Source organism: Oryctolagus cuniculus, chromosome 7 (genome assembly GCF_964237555.1).
Source record: "Oryctolagus cuniculus chromosome 7, mOryCun1.1, whole genome shotgun sequence".
NCBI lineage: Eukaryota > Metazoa > Chordata > Mammalia > Lagomorpha > Leporidae > Oryctolagus > Oryctolagus cuniculus.
The window spans coordinates 45,643,286-45,659,423 of record NC_091438.1 but is presented as its reverse complement, the minus strand read 5'-3'; the positions used below and the strand labels follow the sequence as shown (position 1 = coordinate 45,659,423).

At 51.5% G+C, this 16,138-nt stretch overlaps 2 protein-coding genes across 5 annotated transcripts in view; both read left to right on the top strand.

The window, feature by feature from the left end:
* The window catches only part of LOC103350055 (uncharacterized), a 328,422-nt gene extending 323,277 nt beyond the window's left edge, over positions 1-5,145 (top strand). For 2 of the 4 annotated variants that reach the window (XR_011390434.1, XR_011390433.1), the window contains 2 exons: positions 4,377-4,425; positions 4,790-5,145. The gene's annotated coding sequence lies outside the window, so the exon portion shown is untranslated. The remainder of the gene's footprint in view (positions 1-4,376; positions 4,426-4,789) is intronic. The other 2 variants (XR_011390432.1, XR_011390420.1) reach the window with 2 other exon arrangements.
* A 5,123-nt stretch (positions 5,146-10,268) lies between these two features.
* Positions 10,269-11,943, top strand: CRCT1 (cysteine rich C-terminal 1). The gene is made up of 2 exons (XM_008264429.4): positions 10,269-10,462; positions 11,254-11,943. The coding sequence occupies exons 1-2, from the start codon at positions 10,284-10,286 to the stop codon at positions 11,618-11,620; spliced, it is 546 nt and encodes a 181-aa protein (XP_008262651.3). The 5' UTR covers positions 10,269-10,283; the 3' UTR covers positions 11,621-11,943.
* The last annotated feature ends 4,195 nt before the right edge of the window (positions 11,944-16,138 follow it).

The window sequence follows — 16,138 nt, the reverse complement described above, 5'->3', positions numbered from 1 at the left end:
ACTTTCAGGTCATATTGCAGTATCTACAGTCTAACTATGTACATGATATTCCAATCCCCAGGGGGTGCTTGGCCAGTGCAACACTTCTTTGACGGATGCACAGGCACTGGGCTAAAAGCCACTGTGATTTGAGGAACAACAATCTAGAGAGATATAGGGTCCAAAGAGCTGGATTCAAACCCTGGTAACTTCTCTCATCATTTGCGTGACCTCAGACAAGGTGCTGGGCCTCACCTGGAAGTGTCCCGGCAAAGCTCCTGACAGCTTCGGGTTTTCCCTGACGGTGCTGATGATGACACAGTAAGAGGAAGGGTTGACAGGGAGTGAGCACGGCCTCCTTGCCAGGTCTGGGCTGAGGGCTGGGCTGGCCTCGTCCTCATGCGTGGCCACTGTTCTGAGCTGGGCACTGTCTTTACCTCCTTTTATGGAGGAGGAAACAGGTTCAGGGGTCCCACAACTCCAGTGGTTGGCTGACCCAGGAATCTTCACGGAACATCTCCCGGCCACAGGACGCCCTGTCAGCCTCAGAGGCACCGAGAAGCCCTCCTGTCCCTTAAAAGACGTGAGCTTTCCATTCCCACACCGATGGAAACAAATCCAGTTTGAGATCCTTTTAAGCCATATCATAAATTGGAAGCTAGTTTTAAATCTAGGTGTGCGTTATCAGTTTTCTATGGCTGCAGTGACCACAAATGACCACAAACTTAGTGGCCTCAAGCCACAGGTAACACAAAACTTGCAGTTTTGCAAGTCAGAAGTGGCCTGGGTCTCAGTCAAGGTGTCTCAGTCAAGGATCTCAGTCAAGTATAAGGTCAAGGTGAGGCTCTAGCAGGGATGGGGAATGTTTTGCTTTTCTTTAAGGTAAACAAACTTCATGTAACCCATATATACAGATTTAGGAACATAGTGACACTTCCCACCCCACGCTCCCTCCTGCCCGGGCTCCCACCCTTCTCCCCCCTTCCTCTCTTAATTTTTACAGTGATCCACTTTCGGTTTACTTTATACTCACAAGGTTAACTCTACACTATGTAGAGTCCAGCAAATAGAAAGAAGAAAAAAATGCTGTTCCTCAACAGCAGAGACAAGGACTGTACACAATCATCGAATCTCAAAATGAGAATTTCACTCCTATACATCACATTCTTCATACTCTATTAGTCACCACAGATTAGGGAGAACATATGGTGTCTGTCTTTTTGGGACTGGCTTATTTCATCAAGTATAATGGTGGACCATGTGGATATTTATAACATTTGTGTTGTATGAACTTATCATATGATAATTCAAAGTATGAAATTATCAGCTTAAAAATTAGCCTGCTGTAGGTTTATTGAATTTTGAGCCCTACCTGTTGCTGCCTTGGCAGGCCCAGACCACATGACTTCACAGGTGGGTCGGGTGGTCCCCACCTCTGGCCTCGAGGAAGGTTCATTTCCTGATTTCCTGACCTTTTCTAGCTTCCAGAGGCTGTTGGCATTCCTTGGCCTGGGGCCCCTTACTACATTTTCTTTCCTTTTTTAAGATTTATTTATTTATTTGAAAGGCAGAGTGATGGGGGGGGGAGGGTGGGAAATGAATACCTCCCACCCATTGTTTACTCTCCAGATAGCCACAATGGCTCAGTCTGGTCCAGGCAGAAGCCAGGAGCCTAGAACTCTGTCTTCAGGTGACAGGGACCCAAGCACTTGGGCCAACCTTCACTGCCTTCCCAGGTACATTAGCAGGGAGCTGGATTAGAAGCAGAGCCCACGACTTGAACCCGTGCTCTGATATGGGATGCTGGCACATCACAGGCAGTGGCTTAACTCACTGTGCCACAATGCCAGTTGCTTCCTACATTTTCAAAATGACTCACTGTCATCCTTGCTCCTCTCCCTGACATCCTCTTGCCCTCCTCCTACGAGGGCCCTCTTGGTCACTTTGAACCCAACTGCACAATCCCAGAAAATCTCTGCATCTCAAGATCCTTAGCTTAGTCGCATGTGCAAGATCCCTTTTGCTATGGAAGGTTATATATTCGTAGGCTCTAGAAATTAGGATGTGGACATGGTTTGGGTAGGGGAAGAGATGGGCATTATTCCATCTTCCAGTGCACATCCCAGGGCAACAGGAGTAGTGAAAATAAGACAAATAAAAAGGTGACCTGTCCAGTGCTGAACTCCAGAGCAGCTTGTAGCGGATGAGAGTGGCATGGTGCAAAGCCCCTCATGGAGAGGTTCCCAGGCCATCGGGTAACACAAAGCAACTCATAGGAGGGGGAGACAGGGACAGAGTCTCAGGAGCACTCAAATCCAGTGTTCATATGACCTGACGGGAATGTCTAGTTTTGTTCATTAAAATCTGGGGCCGCCACGCACCTGCATGCTCATCCCGCACCTGCTGAGGAAGTCTTGACTTCTCCAAGGAGTTCTCCCACAGGAAAGGTTGTGCCTGTCAGCCCAGCACTTGGTATTCACGTTCCTCTTTGTCGGCTGACGTCTCTGTCTCTTGTGAGTTCGTTGCAGTGACTCAACGTCCCCAGGATTGATAAACTCAGAGGCACAGACAAGGTTGAACTTCATGGCCAAGGAAGAGTCATCTAGGAGGTGCCTTCCCTGGGAGGGTTCTTGGGGCCCTGCCAGCTGCCCATCCCTGGTGATGTCAGACCCCACCTTGCAGACCCAGGTGCTCGACTCCTGGTTATGGAGGGCAGCAGAGGCAACGATTAGTTCCACCTTTTCTAGACAGGCGATTCAGGCCATGATTCATCACCACATGGATTACTATTTTTACTGCAACTCCAGTGGCCATGTTTTCATAAGCAAATTAGTAACATTCTTTGGTATCTGTCAGGAATTGGTTCCAGGACTCCCTGCAGAAACCGAAAATCAGCAAATGTTCAAACCCCTTATGGAAAACGATGTAGTACTTTCATATAACCTAAGTATATCTTCCTGCATAGTTTAAACCCTATCTAGGTTGTTGGTCTGGGAATAATAACAAGAAAAAAAATGTGCTTATAGGTTCATTACAGGCACATTTTTTCCCTTAATATGTTGAATCTACTACTGGTTGAATCCATGCATGTGGAACCTATGGATAAAGAGGATCAACTATACACAAAATAAAGTTTACTAGAGGGACTGGCACTGTGGTGTAGCAGGTAAGGCCGCCACCTGCAGTGTGGGCTTCTCATATGGGCACTGGTTCAAATCCCAGCTGCTCCACTTCTGATCCAGCTCTCTGATATGGTATGGGAAAGCAGTGGAAGATGGCCCAACTCCTTGGGCCCCTGAACCTGCAATGGAAGACCCAAAGGAAACTCCTGGCTCCTGGCTTCAGATCTGCCCAGCTCTGGCTGTTACAGCCATTTGGGGAGTGAACCAGCAGATGAAAGACCTCTCTCTCTCTCTGCCTCTGCCTCTCTGTAACTCTGCCTTTCAAATAAATAATAAATCTTTAAAATAAATAAAGTTTGCTAGAAAAAAAGTTGCAGTAAGAAATTCGTCATCATGCAAGAGGCAGAGTGTTGTGTGGAGAGAGGCCGATAGGTGGGTTTCTTCCAGCTCTGCCTCAACCTGTGGTGAGGGTCCTCACCCTGTGGGGTCCCGGGCAAGTCTCTTTCCATCTCTGAGTCTGTTTCCTCTTCTCCAGAAGAAAGGACAAGGTCTAAGTCAGCCGTCCTGCACAGCGACCGTCATTAGAACCACCCAGTGAACTTTCGGGGAATGTCTGTGCGCTGGCCTCCCTGGGGTTGAAAACCGCTGGCTCTGAGTGATGGCCGTGTTCTTTCTGCTTCCTCTGTTCTGTCATTCCATGAAATGTCAGTGCAATCCTAGGTCCAGATTTGGTGGCAGCATCCATCCTCCCTACCGAGTAGCAAATTTAACTGAACAAGGTCGTGAAAACGGCACATGTGCTGCGTACAGTGCACTAGGCTGTGTCCTGTAGGGCTTCCTGAACTTGACCTCACTCCTGTAGCCAGATAGGTGGCCACCCCAAACAACTATAAGTAAAAGGGGATGGAGATTGACCCTTTTAAAATTCATCATGCCCTTAGGTTAACTGAGTAGTTTCTTTGACTTCTCTTAATTTCTTTTTCCAGAAATTCAGAACCTGTGTTCTACGTTCTTTCTTATATTTCTTGGCAATAAGGGACAAGATGGGTCCCTGCTGCACCGAGATCCAGCAGGCAAAGCAGCCTGTCTGCCTCCCCACCCGGCCACCTTCCTCGAGGCCCACCTGCCCCCTGTACTGAAATTTAGAGGTGGCACAGCACCGAATTGCATTCCTAGTGTTTGCTGAGTGCTTGCTAAGCGCTAGGCACTGTTCCAAGAGTATTCTGGATGCAGATGATTCTGTGAGATAACACTGTTTCCCTCTCCATTTTGCAGGTGAGAGCATGCTGAAGCAGACGTGTGACTGACCCAAGGTCACGCCTTGGTAAGTGGGGAGCTGGGCCTTGAACTCAGAGAGCAAATGCAGAACTAACATCCCCAAACCTTTGTAAGCCAGGTCTGTGTCCTCTATGAGAAAGAGACCGAATAATGCCTCTGAAGAACAGAAAACATGACAAGTGCTTATGTCAAAGTGCTAAGTGACAAGTTAGGAAGAGAAACTGCTGTATAAGGACATGGTATAAAAATCAAAACAAAACACAAATAACTAAAAAAACATATGAAGTAAAGAAACTGGAGAAAAGTATTACCAGAACCTGAGAAATGTGATAGGTAATGCTTAGATTCTTCTTTTTTGTGAGTACGTGTTTTGATAACGATTATGCTTTCTTTATAATCTCTTCCCCCAGGAATAAGTAAGCGCCCTTCATCTCGGGCTGGAAGAAGGCGTTGGGCTGAGGCTGATTACAATGATAGCTTTGGCTTCAAAGGTTGGCAGGGCAGTCATTTGAAATTCAGAATACATAGTTCTCATGCAAATAAGGGTATCCGTAATGATTATACTCTTTTCAAACTATCATTTTGGACTAACAGTTCCAGGTTCTGTTCTGAGAATTCTGTTTGCATTTCCTTCTTTAGTGGGCCAGGAATTCTTACTGGGCTCCTTTTAGTGACTACCAGGAGACTGCACAGGTGAAGAGAACCAACCCAAAGGGTCTTCCACCACAGGCTGTCATCCGGCCACAGAGCGCCCATTGCAGGCCCTGAACGTGGCGTGGAACTGAGGTTTCCCAAGTCTTACTTTTTCCTACTTTTATATATATATATATATATATTTAAAGATTTATTTTATTTATTTGAAAGACAGAGTTACAGAGAGAGGGAGAGACAGAGAGAAAGGTCTTCCATCCACTGGCCCACTCTCCAGATGGCCGCAACGGCTAGAGCTGCGCTGATCCGAAGCCAGGAGCCAGGAGCTTCTTCCAGGTCTCCCACATGCATGCAGGGGCCCAAGGACTTGGGCCATCTTCCACTGCTTTCCCAGGCCATAGCAGAGAGCTGGATCAGAAGAGGAGCAGCCAGGACTAAAACTGATGCCCATATGGGATGCCGGCACTTCAGGCCAGGGCTTTAACCCACTGCGCCCAGTGCCGGCCCCCATTTTTTTATTGTCAATGTGGCATATTTTGGCCGTCTTTTCTAGTTGAATAGATTTTGGTGACTCTCCTGGAGACCTAGCATCGGTGGGGAAATCTGTTTTGTACTCTCCCTGGTTCTCAGTTCCTTTGTGTTCCTTCTCCCGACCACCCCCAACCTTCATCCTTCTGAGATGATTCACACAAAGACATCTTCCCAGCTCTTCCTTTAGGGATAACCAGAACCAATGCCTCACCTCCTGCAAGTTCTCCTGCTGTCTGTCCCCTCTGCAGCTGCCCGGTCCCTGCCACCCCTCCTGAGGCTGGCTGATGGTGCCATTTTTAAGACCACACGTGGAAACAGAAGCCATTCCTAGACTTCTGTCTTTTCAAAGGGACCATCAGAGCCGGATCAGTGCTGTCAGGGAACTCCTTTGGTGTGTCCAGGTCAGCTAAGGAGAGAAGTCCAACCACCCACATCATCTGCATCAGGCCGGCCTAAAATAACATGGCTAGGACATCAAGCATTCTCAGTCCAGGTTACAGCATCATCTAAGAAGGAGAAAAAGCTACACTAGATCATCGGCTTGGGCCTAGGATCTTATTTTGAACGTCCATTAGAGAATTCTTCCCTCCATTAGCTACATCTGTCATCCCAGAGATGTAGAACAGCACCGACCCAGCTCAGGAAATGGAGAGCATAGTAGAGCTGCCTGGGAGATTGACAGGTGCTGCCTGCGATTAGAAAAGCTCGACCGCCATCCTAGAGGCCTGCAGTTCAGAGGGGACCGTCCTGTCGCGTAATAGTCTAGATGCTTATCGAGGGAGGAATTGCGTCCCTGGGGTGTGGAGGGAGTGATCGAGCCAGGCCCCTTATGAAAGATGCAATCAGCATCCCGCACATGATCCACACCTCCCAAAGCCAGGTCAGTCTCTGTATAAAAGGCGGAAGCTTTGACTGCAACTCAGTCCACCTGCTTCCCGGGTGATCTGCTCCAGCGCCTGAACCAGGTGGAACATCTCTCGGGGCGAGCGAGGACTCCTGGTGCTCCTGGGTTGGGCGGAAACAGACGCTGGTGGGAGGCTGGGGGCAGCCTTGAACAAAGACTGGAGCGAGGGGGATTCGGAGGGGAAGGTTCTTCTGGGAGACGGGGAGAGATTGCTGTCTGTCTGAAGTTGAAAAGAATCCCTAAGATATGAAGTGCCTGGGTTGAAACTATTTACAGATGCTTTGTAACTGACCTTAGGAGACTGAGTTTGAAAAGTCTGATCATTAGAAGCATACATTCGTATGAATTCGTGGTTCAATTTCAAATGCAAGAAGTTACCTTGTGCTTGCTGAACTTAAAACTTCTGTTTTGTCTTTCAGGTTTTTTGGTCCCTGCTGAGATGTCCTGCCAGCAAAGCCAGAAGCAGTGCCAGCCCCCTCCCAAGTGTCCCCCCAAGTGCCCCTCGGTGTCCTCCTGCTGCGGCTCCAGCTCCGGGGGCTGCTGCAGCTCTGGGGGCGGTGGCTGCTGCCTGAGCCACCACAGGCCCCGCCGATCCCTTCGACGCCGACACCAGAGCTCTGGCGGCTGCTGTGGCGGCAGTGGCGGCTGCTGTGGCGGCAGTGGTGGTGGCAGTAGCAGCTGCTGTGGCGGCGGCAGCAGTGGCGGCGGCAGCAGCAGCAGCTGTGGCAGTGGCCAGCAGTCAGGAGGACCTGGCTGCTGCTGACTTGGGCCGTGAGCAGCACAGAGCAGAGGCTGGCAGAGCCAAAGCGCCGAAGAGCTGCCCAGTCCAAGGCTTCCCCTCGCCCGTTTTCCCACGGCAGAAGCTTCTAAGATGTGCGTAGTGCCCGCCCCCCGTCTGCCCACGTTCACCCACGGTGAGGTCTGGGGGTCCAGACCTGCCTGGCCCTTCTTTGGAGGACAAGGGGTGGACACTCAGTTGTGAAGCTGCTTCCTCTGCAACAATAAAGCTTTGGTTCTCAATGGCACAGCCTCCTGATTGCCTTCTGTGCACCTCCCCACACCCCTCACCCCTGCCACCCCCATCAAGCCACCCGCCTTTCCCTGCTTTTAAGTGCAACTGGATACTTAGCCAATAAGGAAAACAAAAACCCTCTGGGAAACACTCTTCCCTTTTAGACTGTAGATCTGTGCACTTTCAGCTTGTAGAAAAAGTTGTGTCAAAGACGGTTACGGCTGACAGCTCACGCGAAGAGAGGAGGACGGTGGGGTCCAGGAAAATCGCATCGTGGGAGGGTCTCCTTCAAGTGTGGGTCACAACATGAAGCTAGTTTATTTCCCATCCAGCGGGTTAGATCACCAAAGTGCTCGTCCTGCCTTCCTGTGCGTGCATGGATTATTCTGATTATTGCAACCTCACGTGCTGGGGCAGGCTGGAGAAGAGAGCTAAGCCCTGGGCGTGGGAGCAGTCCAGGGCCAGTGGCGGGGGGGTGAGTGGATGTGGAGGCTGATATGGAACGTTGGAGCCCATTTCCCTTGGATCCTGAATTCTGGGCTTCCGTCTGAGTTTCTACAGGATGGAGTGGCGAGGGCAGGTGTGAAACATCAACCCGTTTCTCCTGGGTCCTGAGATCTCAGGCTGAAGTTTGAGTAGAGAGCCAGGGGCGACTCTCTCTTCCAAGGACTGTCTGTGGGAAAGGGTGTACTGGGCGGCATGGGCTTTGGCCACTGTGCTGGGTTCTCCAGGCAATGTTCCTTCAAGACTGGACTGCTTCCTGGAGGAGGTACTCAGAAGGTTTATCACAGAAAAGATGACTTCAAATCAGCCTTTTTTTTAAAAAAAAAAGATTTATTTATTTTTCCTTGAAATTCACAGTTACACACAGAGAGAAGGAGAGACAGAGAGAGAGAGAGAGGTCTTCCATCCGCTGGTTCATTCCCCAGATGACTGCAATGGCTAGAGCTGTGCTGATCTGAAGCCGGGAGCCAGGAGCATCCTGCGGGTCTCCCATGTGGGTGCAGGGGCCCAAGGACTTGGGCCATCTTCCACTGCTTTCCCAGGCCACAGCAGAGAGCCAGACGGGAAGTGGAGCAGCCGGGTCTCGAACCGGCACCCACATGGGATGCCAGCACTGCAGGCAGCGGCTTTTCCTGCTACACCACAGCGCCGGCCCCATAAATCAGCCTTTTATAGACAAAGGACACAGTTGACCCTAGAGTTAACAGTGACAGGACAAGTAAGTTAGTGCCCGAGGCCACAGCAAGCCCAGATGGTGCAGGTACTTGCTGGAATGCTCTCCTCATAGGGATTCCTTCCCAGTCTCCTTGTGTGGATTCCTCTGGAATCCTTCCTTCCCCTTGTTTCCCCTTCTCCTCTCTCTCTCTAGAAAAGAACTTTGCTGTTTCCTGGAGGAGATCCTGCCTCCACCTTGTTGTTTCAAGATTTCCTTCTTTTTTCTAATATTGACTTCACTTCTTGGAATGTCTCACTGCTGTACCCGCCAAAGGCTCCCTAGCTAGAGACAACCTGTCCATCAGGCTCTGAAGTCACATTACATGAAACTGGTGGCATTTGTGACTTACCTTTCCTCATTCTGTGCCCTCAGACTGTTCCTGGATCACCCCCAAATCTCTCTCACCATTAAATCTTGGATTCTTTGGCCTGAGTTCTTACACCTCATGTTCATGGTTATGAACAGTTACATGACCAAGAAGCCATTCTGAAGCCAGTTGACAGCCAATTCTTTAAAGTTAGTCATCCTGGGGCTGGTGCTGTGGCGTAGTGGGTAAAGCCACTACCTGTGGTGCCCGCATCCCATGTGGGCACCGGTTTGAGTCCCAGCTGCTCCACTTCTGATCTAGCTCTTTGCTAATGGCCTGGGAAAGCAGTGGAAGATGGTCCAAGTGCTTGAGCCCCTGCACCCACGTGGGAGACCTGGAAGAAGCTCTTGGCATCTGGCTTCAGATCAGCCCAGCTCTGGCTGTTGTGGCCATTTGGGGAGTGAACCAGTGCATGGAAGACCTCTCTCTCTGTCCCTCTCTGTAACTTTGTTTTTCAAATAAATAATATTTTTTTAAAAAAGTTAGTCATTCTAAAGGCACTATTTGTCAGGGATGCTTTAGACCTTCGGGAAAGATTTTCTTTCCTATTGTGCGGTGGCCCCAGGGAGATCCTATCTTCCAAGGGAGATGGTGGGGGTGGGGCAGAAAGTGTTGGTTCGAGGACAACTTGTCCCAGGCAGTTGGGCCAGTGTCCTGCACACATTTCCCCCTGGGCCCCGGGGAAGTGTTATGAGGATATGATAAGCTGACTGACCACATTTCCCAACTTTTCTGTCTTAGTGGCTCTTTCATTTATCTTCCTGTTTCTAGTGACAGAGAAATCTCCACTGGGATTCCCACAGGTGCATCCTTGCCACTGTCTTCTCTTGGCTCCATCTGGAAACACCTGCATGAAACCCGGCAGGTTTGCCACAGCACCCCTGGCCTTCCTGAGGGACCAAGAGCCAGAGAGATACAAATCAAGCTAACAAGGGAACTAGGAAGCACCAAGTGCATGATTACACAGCGATGGATATGTGGGCAAGTGGAGCCGTGTGTGTGTGTGTGTGTGTGTGTGTTTGTGCACGTGGTGGAGATGGGCAGAAGGGGCCCCAGCACTTGCCTCATGGGAGCCCCATGCCTTCCCCTCGCACACACACAGCCCTCCCAGCTATGAACAGTGTCCTGTTTGGAAAGTAAACACACCCAGCAATCCTGGCACCTCTGCGGAGTGACTTGGATGCCCACGTGCACCACCTACGGTGCTACCTGAGTGATGCATGTCTCTGGGATGTGTCTGTCAGCTGAGCAGGTCTGTTGGGAAACGGGCTCCTCCCACGAGCCTGGCTTGCTTTACTTATAAAAGGTTCTCTGGATGGACACTGCTCAGTCCACTGTCAAGCAGGTGGCCTGTTCCGGTTGGAGAACTGAGAGAGGTTTCCAGTGGAGCCAGCGTCTGGTAAGTCTCTAAGGAGGTCTGAGGGAGAAGGCTGGGAAGGCTGGAGGAGCAGAAGCCAAACACAGCCAGCAGGTGTCTGTGCAAGGAGAACCGTGGCAACCCCCTTGGGCATCAAGTGTGCCAGTCTTTGGCGGTGCACATGGGGACAGGGCGAGGGACAGGGGCTGAAGTTGGCAGATTTGTGCAGCATGTCTATAGATGAGCCCTTACTGGAACTCAGGTCGCTCGAATGCCTGGAGGGGGACACTCCCATTCTCTGCACGACCCTCCTTTCTCTTATGGTTGTGGGGGATGGGAGGCATAGGCAAGGGACGATGACTGGATGTGCTCCAGTGTGGTGGATTCATTAGATCCAGGAGGTAGGAGTTTGGCAGTTCCTCACTTCTGGGTATGTATACAGTGTTAGTAATTACTAGAATATCACTTGACGTTCTGTGGCCAAGGTAAAACCCCGGGGGAAGAAAAGAGCCAGAACGTCTTTGGCCTGGGTCCTACGGAGAGAAATGGCCGCAGTATCCGGTATTTCCCCTCAACGGGCACCCGGGTGGTCCTCATCCCAGTCAGGAAAATGGAAAGTAACCCATCCTTCGCAAGGACTGTTAGCTCCTGCAGACACGCTGAACTCAATGCAAACATCTGCTGCGCGCCGGGCTGTCATTCCCGGCTTCCGCTCTGTACTCCCGGGCCCCAGCACCGGCCAGCCGGCTCGCTGAGCCGCGTCTGCAAGCCCTGAGGCCCACGGTTGGAAAGAAAAAAGCGTGCTCGCGTCTCAAAGGCTGGCTTTCTTCCAGGTCCGCCGTGACGAGCTCCGCCATGTCCCAGCAGAGCGCCGCTTCCGCCAAAGGCTTTTCCAAGGGGTCCTCGCAGGGCCCGACTCCCTGCCCAGCACCGGCGCCCACCCCGGCGTCCGGCTCCTCCTCTCCGTGCTGCGGCGGCGGCTGCTGCGGCTCCGGCTCGGACGGCGGCTGCTGCGGCAGCGGCGGCGGCTGTTGCGGCGACAACGGCTGCTGCGGCTCGAGCTCCACCGGCTGCTGCTGCTTTCCGAGGAGGCGTCGCCGGCAGCGCAGCGGCTGCTGCTCCTGCTGTGGGGGCGGCAGCCAGAGGTCGCAGCGCTCGGGTAACCAGAGCTCCGGCTGCTGCTCCGGCGGCTGCTGCTGAGCCGCCCACCACCTGCTGCTCCCCACCGCGCCTCCTCCCGGTGGTGCCCCTGGCTCCCACGCCGGGTGCTGGGCCTCGGAGTTTGCCTCCCACAGTAAAGCTAATTGCACTTTGATGTCCGGAAACCCACCCGGGTCTCAGCCCCACAGAACTCCCCGGACCCCCTGTGTGATTTTTCTCTCCGGGGACCTGAGAGCCATGGGCGGAACACACTGGACTCTGCTATGGTCTGCAGGGGCTTGCACCCAGCAGGTGCCCAATCAATGCCTACTGATTTGATTGTCCTTTGAAGACATCGCAATAAAGCTTCTACCTCCTGAGAACACTGCGTTCCCATTTATTCCTTCATTCTTACGTTTATCAATTATCCACTACCTAGAAATGCTTGTGAAAAGCCAAATAGATAAATGATTCCCGCCTGGATAGGAATCTGGCTTTCTTGGAGTTATTATGATCGCAGCCATCACATATGGACAGTTCTAAGTATTCTAGGGACTCTACTGACAGGTGCCATCCGATTCAGTCGTGACTCCCTGAAGTGCAGGCTCTTAACAGACATTTTACAGGGGACAAGCGCTGGTTGAGGCCAGGGCCCAAGCTCCTGCCTCCCTTGCTTGCTTTGCCCTCCTATGCACCCGACCCAAAGGTTCGGGTCCGCGGCTCTTCAGGGGTTTGGAATTGGAATCGGGAGCGCTGAGGCTTTCTGTGGGGCGGCAGGGGGGTCACTGGGTGAGCAAAGTTCCCCCAGCTGTGCCTTCCAGGAGACTGCTAACTGGCCTCCCCAGGTCTCATCTTCATGACCAGGAAGACTGGGGTTTCGGGAACTCTTCCGAGTGGGGCGTGCTTGGAGGCGTGGGTCCCTCCGTCTTCATAGGTGTTGGCCATGGCCGCCCTGGCAGGATCCTCCTGAATCGGGCAGAGCCCGTCCCTGTGGGCGTAGATCGCGCGCATGCGCTCTGGGCAAGGGGGCCCAGGGAGGTGTGTGTGTGATGTTCTCTGGGTTCACAAGGGAGGAGGCCACGGTAGTAACTGGAAGTGCGGTTTATTCAGCACGATTTTTTTTTTTTTGTCCCAGTGACACTGCCGGGCTGTTCACATCTGTTATTTTAGCTCCCCCAATCATGTCAAGTGGGGACTCCATGGTTTTGAATGTGAGGATACCGGGGTTCAGAGAGTTTCAGCGCCTTGGCCAGAGTCACCCAGCCAGCAAACGTTGAAGGCCTCCCGATGGGGCGTGAGGGGATGAGACGCCAGGGCCTCTGCTCTCAGGCTCAGTGTTTGCTCTGCCACCTTAGAAATCACCACCCCCCGGGGGAAGGGACACACCCAGGCTTTTAGAAAATTGCAGCTTGGCCTCTTGGCTTCTGCTCCATCAGTGACCCGATGACTGGTGAGCTCCGCCATGGCATCCACCCAGCAGCCAGGTGCTGAAGGTGTTTGCTCACGGGTGAGGTCAGAGATGCTCCCTTGATTCATCCAGGGTGTTTCAAGTTGAGGCCAAATGACCCCTCAGGAAGGCTGGGAAGGGCAGGCTGGCCTGCGTGGGCGGGGCCCTTCCTTTGAGAGTCTATGATTCGCAGCAGGAGGTGACTTGTGGAAACTGTTTACAAACAGATGGTATCAGCTGCCATCCTGCCTCCCCCACCCCCAGAGGTGTGTTGAGGCAACAGCCCCTGGCAGGAAGTGGAGCCGGAAGGGAGGAGCGCCTGACTCAGAACAGACAGCCTGGAAAGCCAATGTGAGGATGAGGGCAAATCCGAGTGGGAGTTCACACCTCTGTCACAAGGCACGTCCATGTCTACCGGGTGGCTGACTGACACCTGCATGTCACTGAAAACCGCAGCACAGAACGGGACAACACAGGGCTGGGAGATTTCTGCCTTGTTGGAGGCCCCAGGCTACAGTGTTTGAGAGGTGCTTCCAGGGAAGCTGGCCCCATAGAAACTAGAAGAGTAGCTTGGAATTCCACCAGCTTGGCATGCCGATGTGCTAGTGAGGTGGACCACGTGCTGAGAGCCCGGCATTATTCCATTTGATCTTCACAACTTTCCACACAAGGCAAGCTCCCTCCCCCATGCTTTGCTGACAAAAGCTAAAACAGCAATGTTAGGAATCTATACCAAGATTACACAGCGTGCTATACCATGCATTTCTGAGATGGAGGGATGTATTGTCAGGTTTGGACAGAAGCAGGAGAAAGGGAACCCCAGGAGGTGATGGTGGTGTAGAAAGACAGAGGGAGGAGGGCAACATTGTGGTACAGCTGGTTAAGCCTGCAATGTTGGCTTCCCATAGGAGTGCCAGTTTGAATCCTGGCTGCTCCACTTCCAATCCAAATCCTTTATAATGCACCTGGGAAAGCAGCGGTTGAGGGCCTAAGAACTTGCCCCTGTTACCCATGTGGGAAACCCAGAAAGAATTCCTGGCTCCTGGCTTCAGCCTGGCCCAGCCCTAGCCCCAACCCCAGATGTTGTGGCCATTTTGGGGAGTAAAGTAGTGGATGGAAGATCTCTTTCTCTCCTTCTCTCTATAATTTGGTCCTTCAACTAAATAAATCAATTAATTTATTTAAATATTCATTTACTTATTTGAAAGGCATAATTAGAGAGAGATCAAGAGATGGAGAGATCTTCTATACGCTGGTTCACTCCCCAAATGACCACAAATACCAGAACTGGGACTATCTGAAGTCAAGAGCCAGGAGCTTCTTCCAGGTCTCCCACATGGGTGCAGGGGCCTGAGGACTTGTACCAGCCTCCACAGCTTTCCCAGGTGCACTGGCAGGGAGCTGGATTGGCAGTGGAGCAGCTAGGACACAAACCAGTGCCTATATGGGATGCTGGTGCTGGCGGCTTTACTTGATATGCCACAGCACCGGCCCCCAGATAAATAAATCTTTAAAAAATACAGGAAAAGAAAAAACCCTGTGGCTCTATCCTCAGAAAGAGGAGACCAGATTGTGGATGGTTTTGAGACCAAACCGGAAACTGGCTTTGAACGAGGAGGCTTCGAGGGACAGAAGCCGGTCTGCATAACCCTGATAACCCAGGGATTAGTTAGGCAGCGGTGATTAGGCGGCTCTGCAAGAGGAAGTGCGTGGAGAGAGCACCCCCTGTGAGCAATGCAGTGCCCCTTGCTTAAGAAGAGGCTCTGACTCGCACACACGGTACTGAGGCAGAGAAGGACATGATGAAGGTGGAAAGCATTTGTCCGAGGGAAGAATACACAGAGCCAGGCACTGCGTTGAAGCTAAAGTAGAGGAAGCAGCTGGGGCACTGTGGTGGGTTGTGCCTGATGAGTAGGAACTGATGATGCCATTGACAAAGACAGAGAAGTGAAGGAAGAACTGGTGTGTGCAGAAAGAGGAAGTCTGATCCAAGGCGTGTTGGATTGAAGGTGCTGGCAGGACAAGACCGGGAGGCAGTGATGAGGGACTGGAAATTCAGATACAGAATCCTTGAAAATCGGGATAAAAACTACTAGGACAAATGGTAATACGCCGTGCAGAGATGGGAGTCAAATCCTTTGGGGTGGCTGGGGTCACACCTCTGGTCTGTCTTGTTCATCGCAGTAATCTCCATGTAAAAAGGAGACTGCACCGTTGAAGGCACTCGATAAATGTGTGTGGAGCAAGTAAGTGAATGCAATGGCAAAACAGAAGTGCAAGCGCTGAGTTGAGGGGGAAAAGGAGCAGTAAGGAGGAATCTGAGTTCCAAGTGGAAAGAGCAAAGATGACAAAGTTGAAGATTTAACTTAGCCACTTGGTATCGGCAATTCATAGGCTACTTTCAAGTCTTCTGTTCTAGAAACCCAGGCCGAAGAAAGCAAGACAGTGCAAGGCTGCAGAAGCCCAGATGTCAACCAATCAAGTTAGTCACGCTCCATCTTCCTTCCCAGTGCGTGGTCCCTCTCGGGATGCCTGGGCCATTGAACAGTTATTGTAAGATATTCCATCTGGAGGGACAGTGGTTTCATTTTAATTAGGTGGAACAGGCTCAGCAGGAATTCGTGGTGAGTAAGAGAAATGTCCTCTCTTCTGTGGGTGACGCTGCAGTGCATCAGAATGATTCGGCCTTGATAAATCTGAAATATGTCAGCTTGCCTCGGGGCGTGTCTAGTTGACCCCAGGAAAGCAAGTATCTGCCCTTCTCTTGTCAGCATTCCACTGGGTCCGGGCAATGGCTTTTTCATCAGTATCTTCCGTCCGCCTCCTCTCCTGCCCATGTCTCATGAGCTGTCCCCACCGTGCTATCTCTGGGTTTTTGGATGATGTGCGGTGAATGGACAAGTGGCAGTGGCAGTATGGAACCCGCATTTCACAGAGGAGGTCTTCTCTCTTTCTAACAAATTGGGTTGAAGATGCCATCCAATGGGAGAAGTTGTTTTTAGGATGGAAGGAAGAGCGATTCCTATAGTTCATCGAGTCACGAATAGCAAAATGGGCATATTCAGTCTTTGACCACAGGAGCTTATAATGCACTTGATGACCTAGGCCCCTGTAAACAAGGACAACATTGG

Coding starts and splice junctions, on each gene's coding strand:
- CRCT1 (XM_008264429.4), top strand. CDS start 10,284: ATGTCTCTGGGATGTGTCTGTCAGCTGAGCAGGTCTGTTGGGAAACGG. Junction 10,463..11,253: donor TCCAGTGGAGCCAGCGTCTG/GTAAGTCTCTAA, acceptor GCTTTCTTCCAG/GTCCGCCGTGACGAGCTCCG.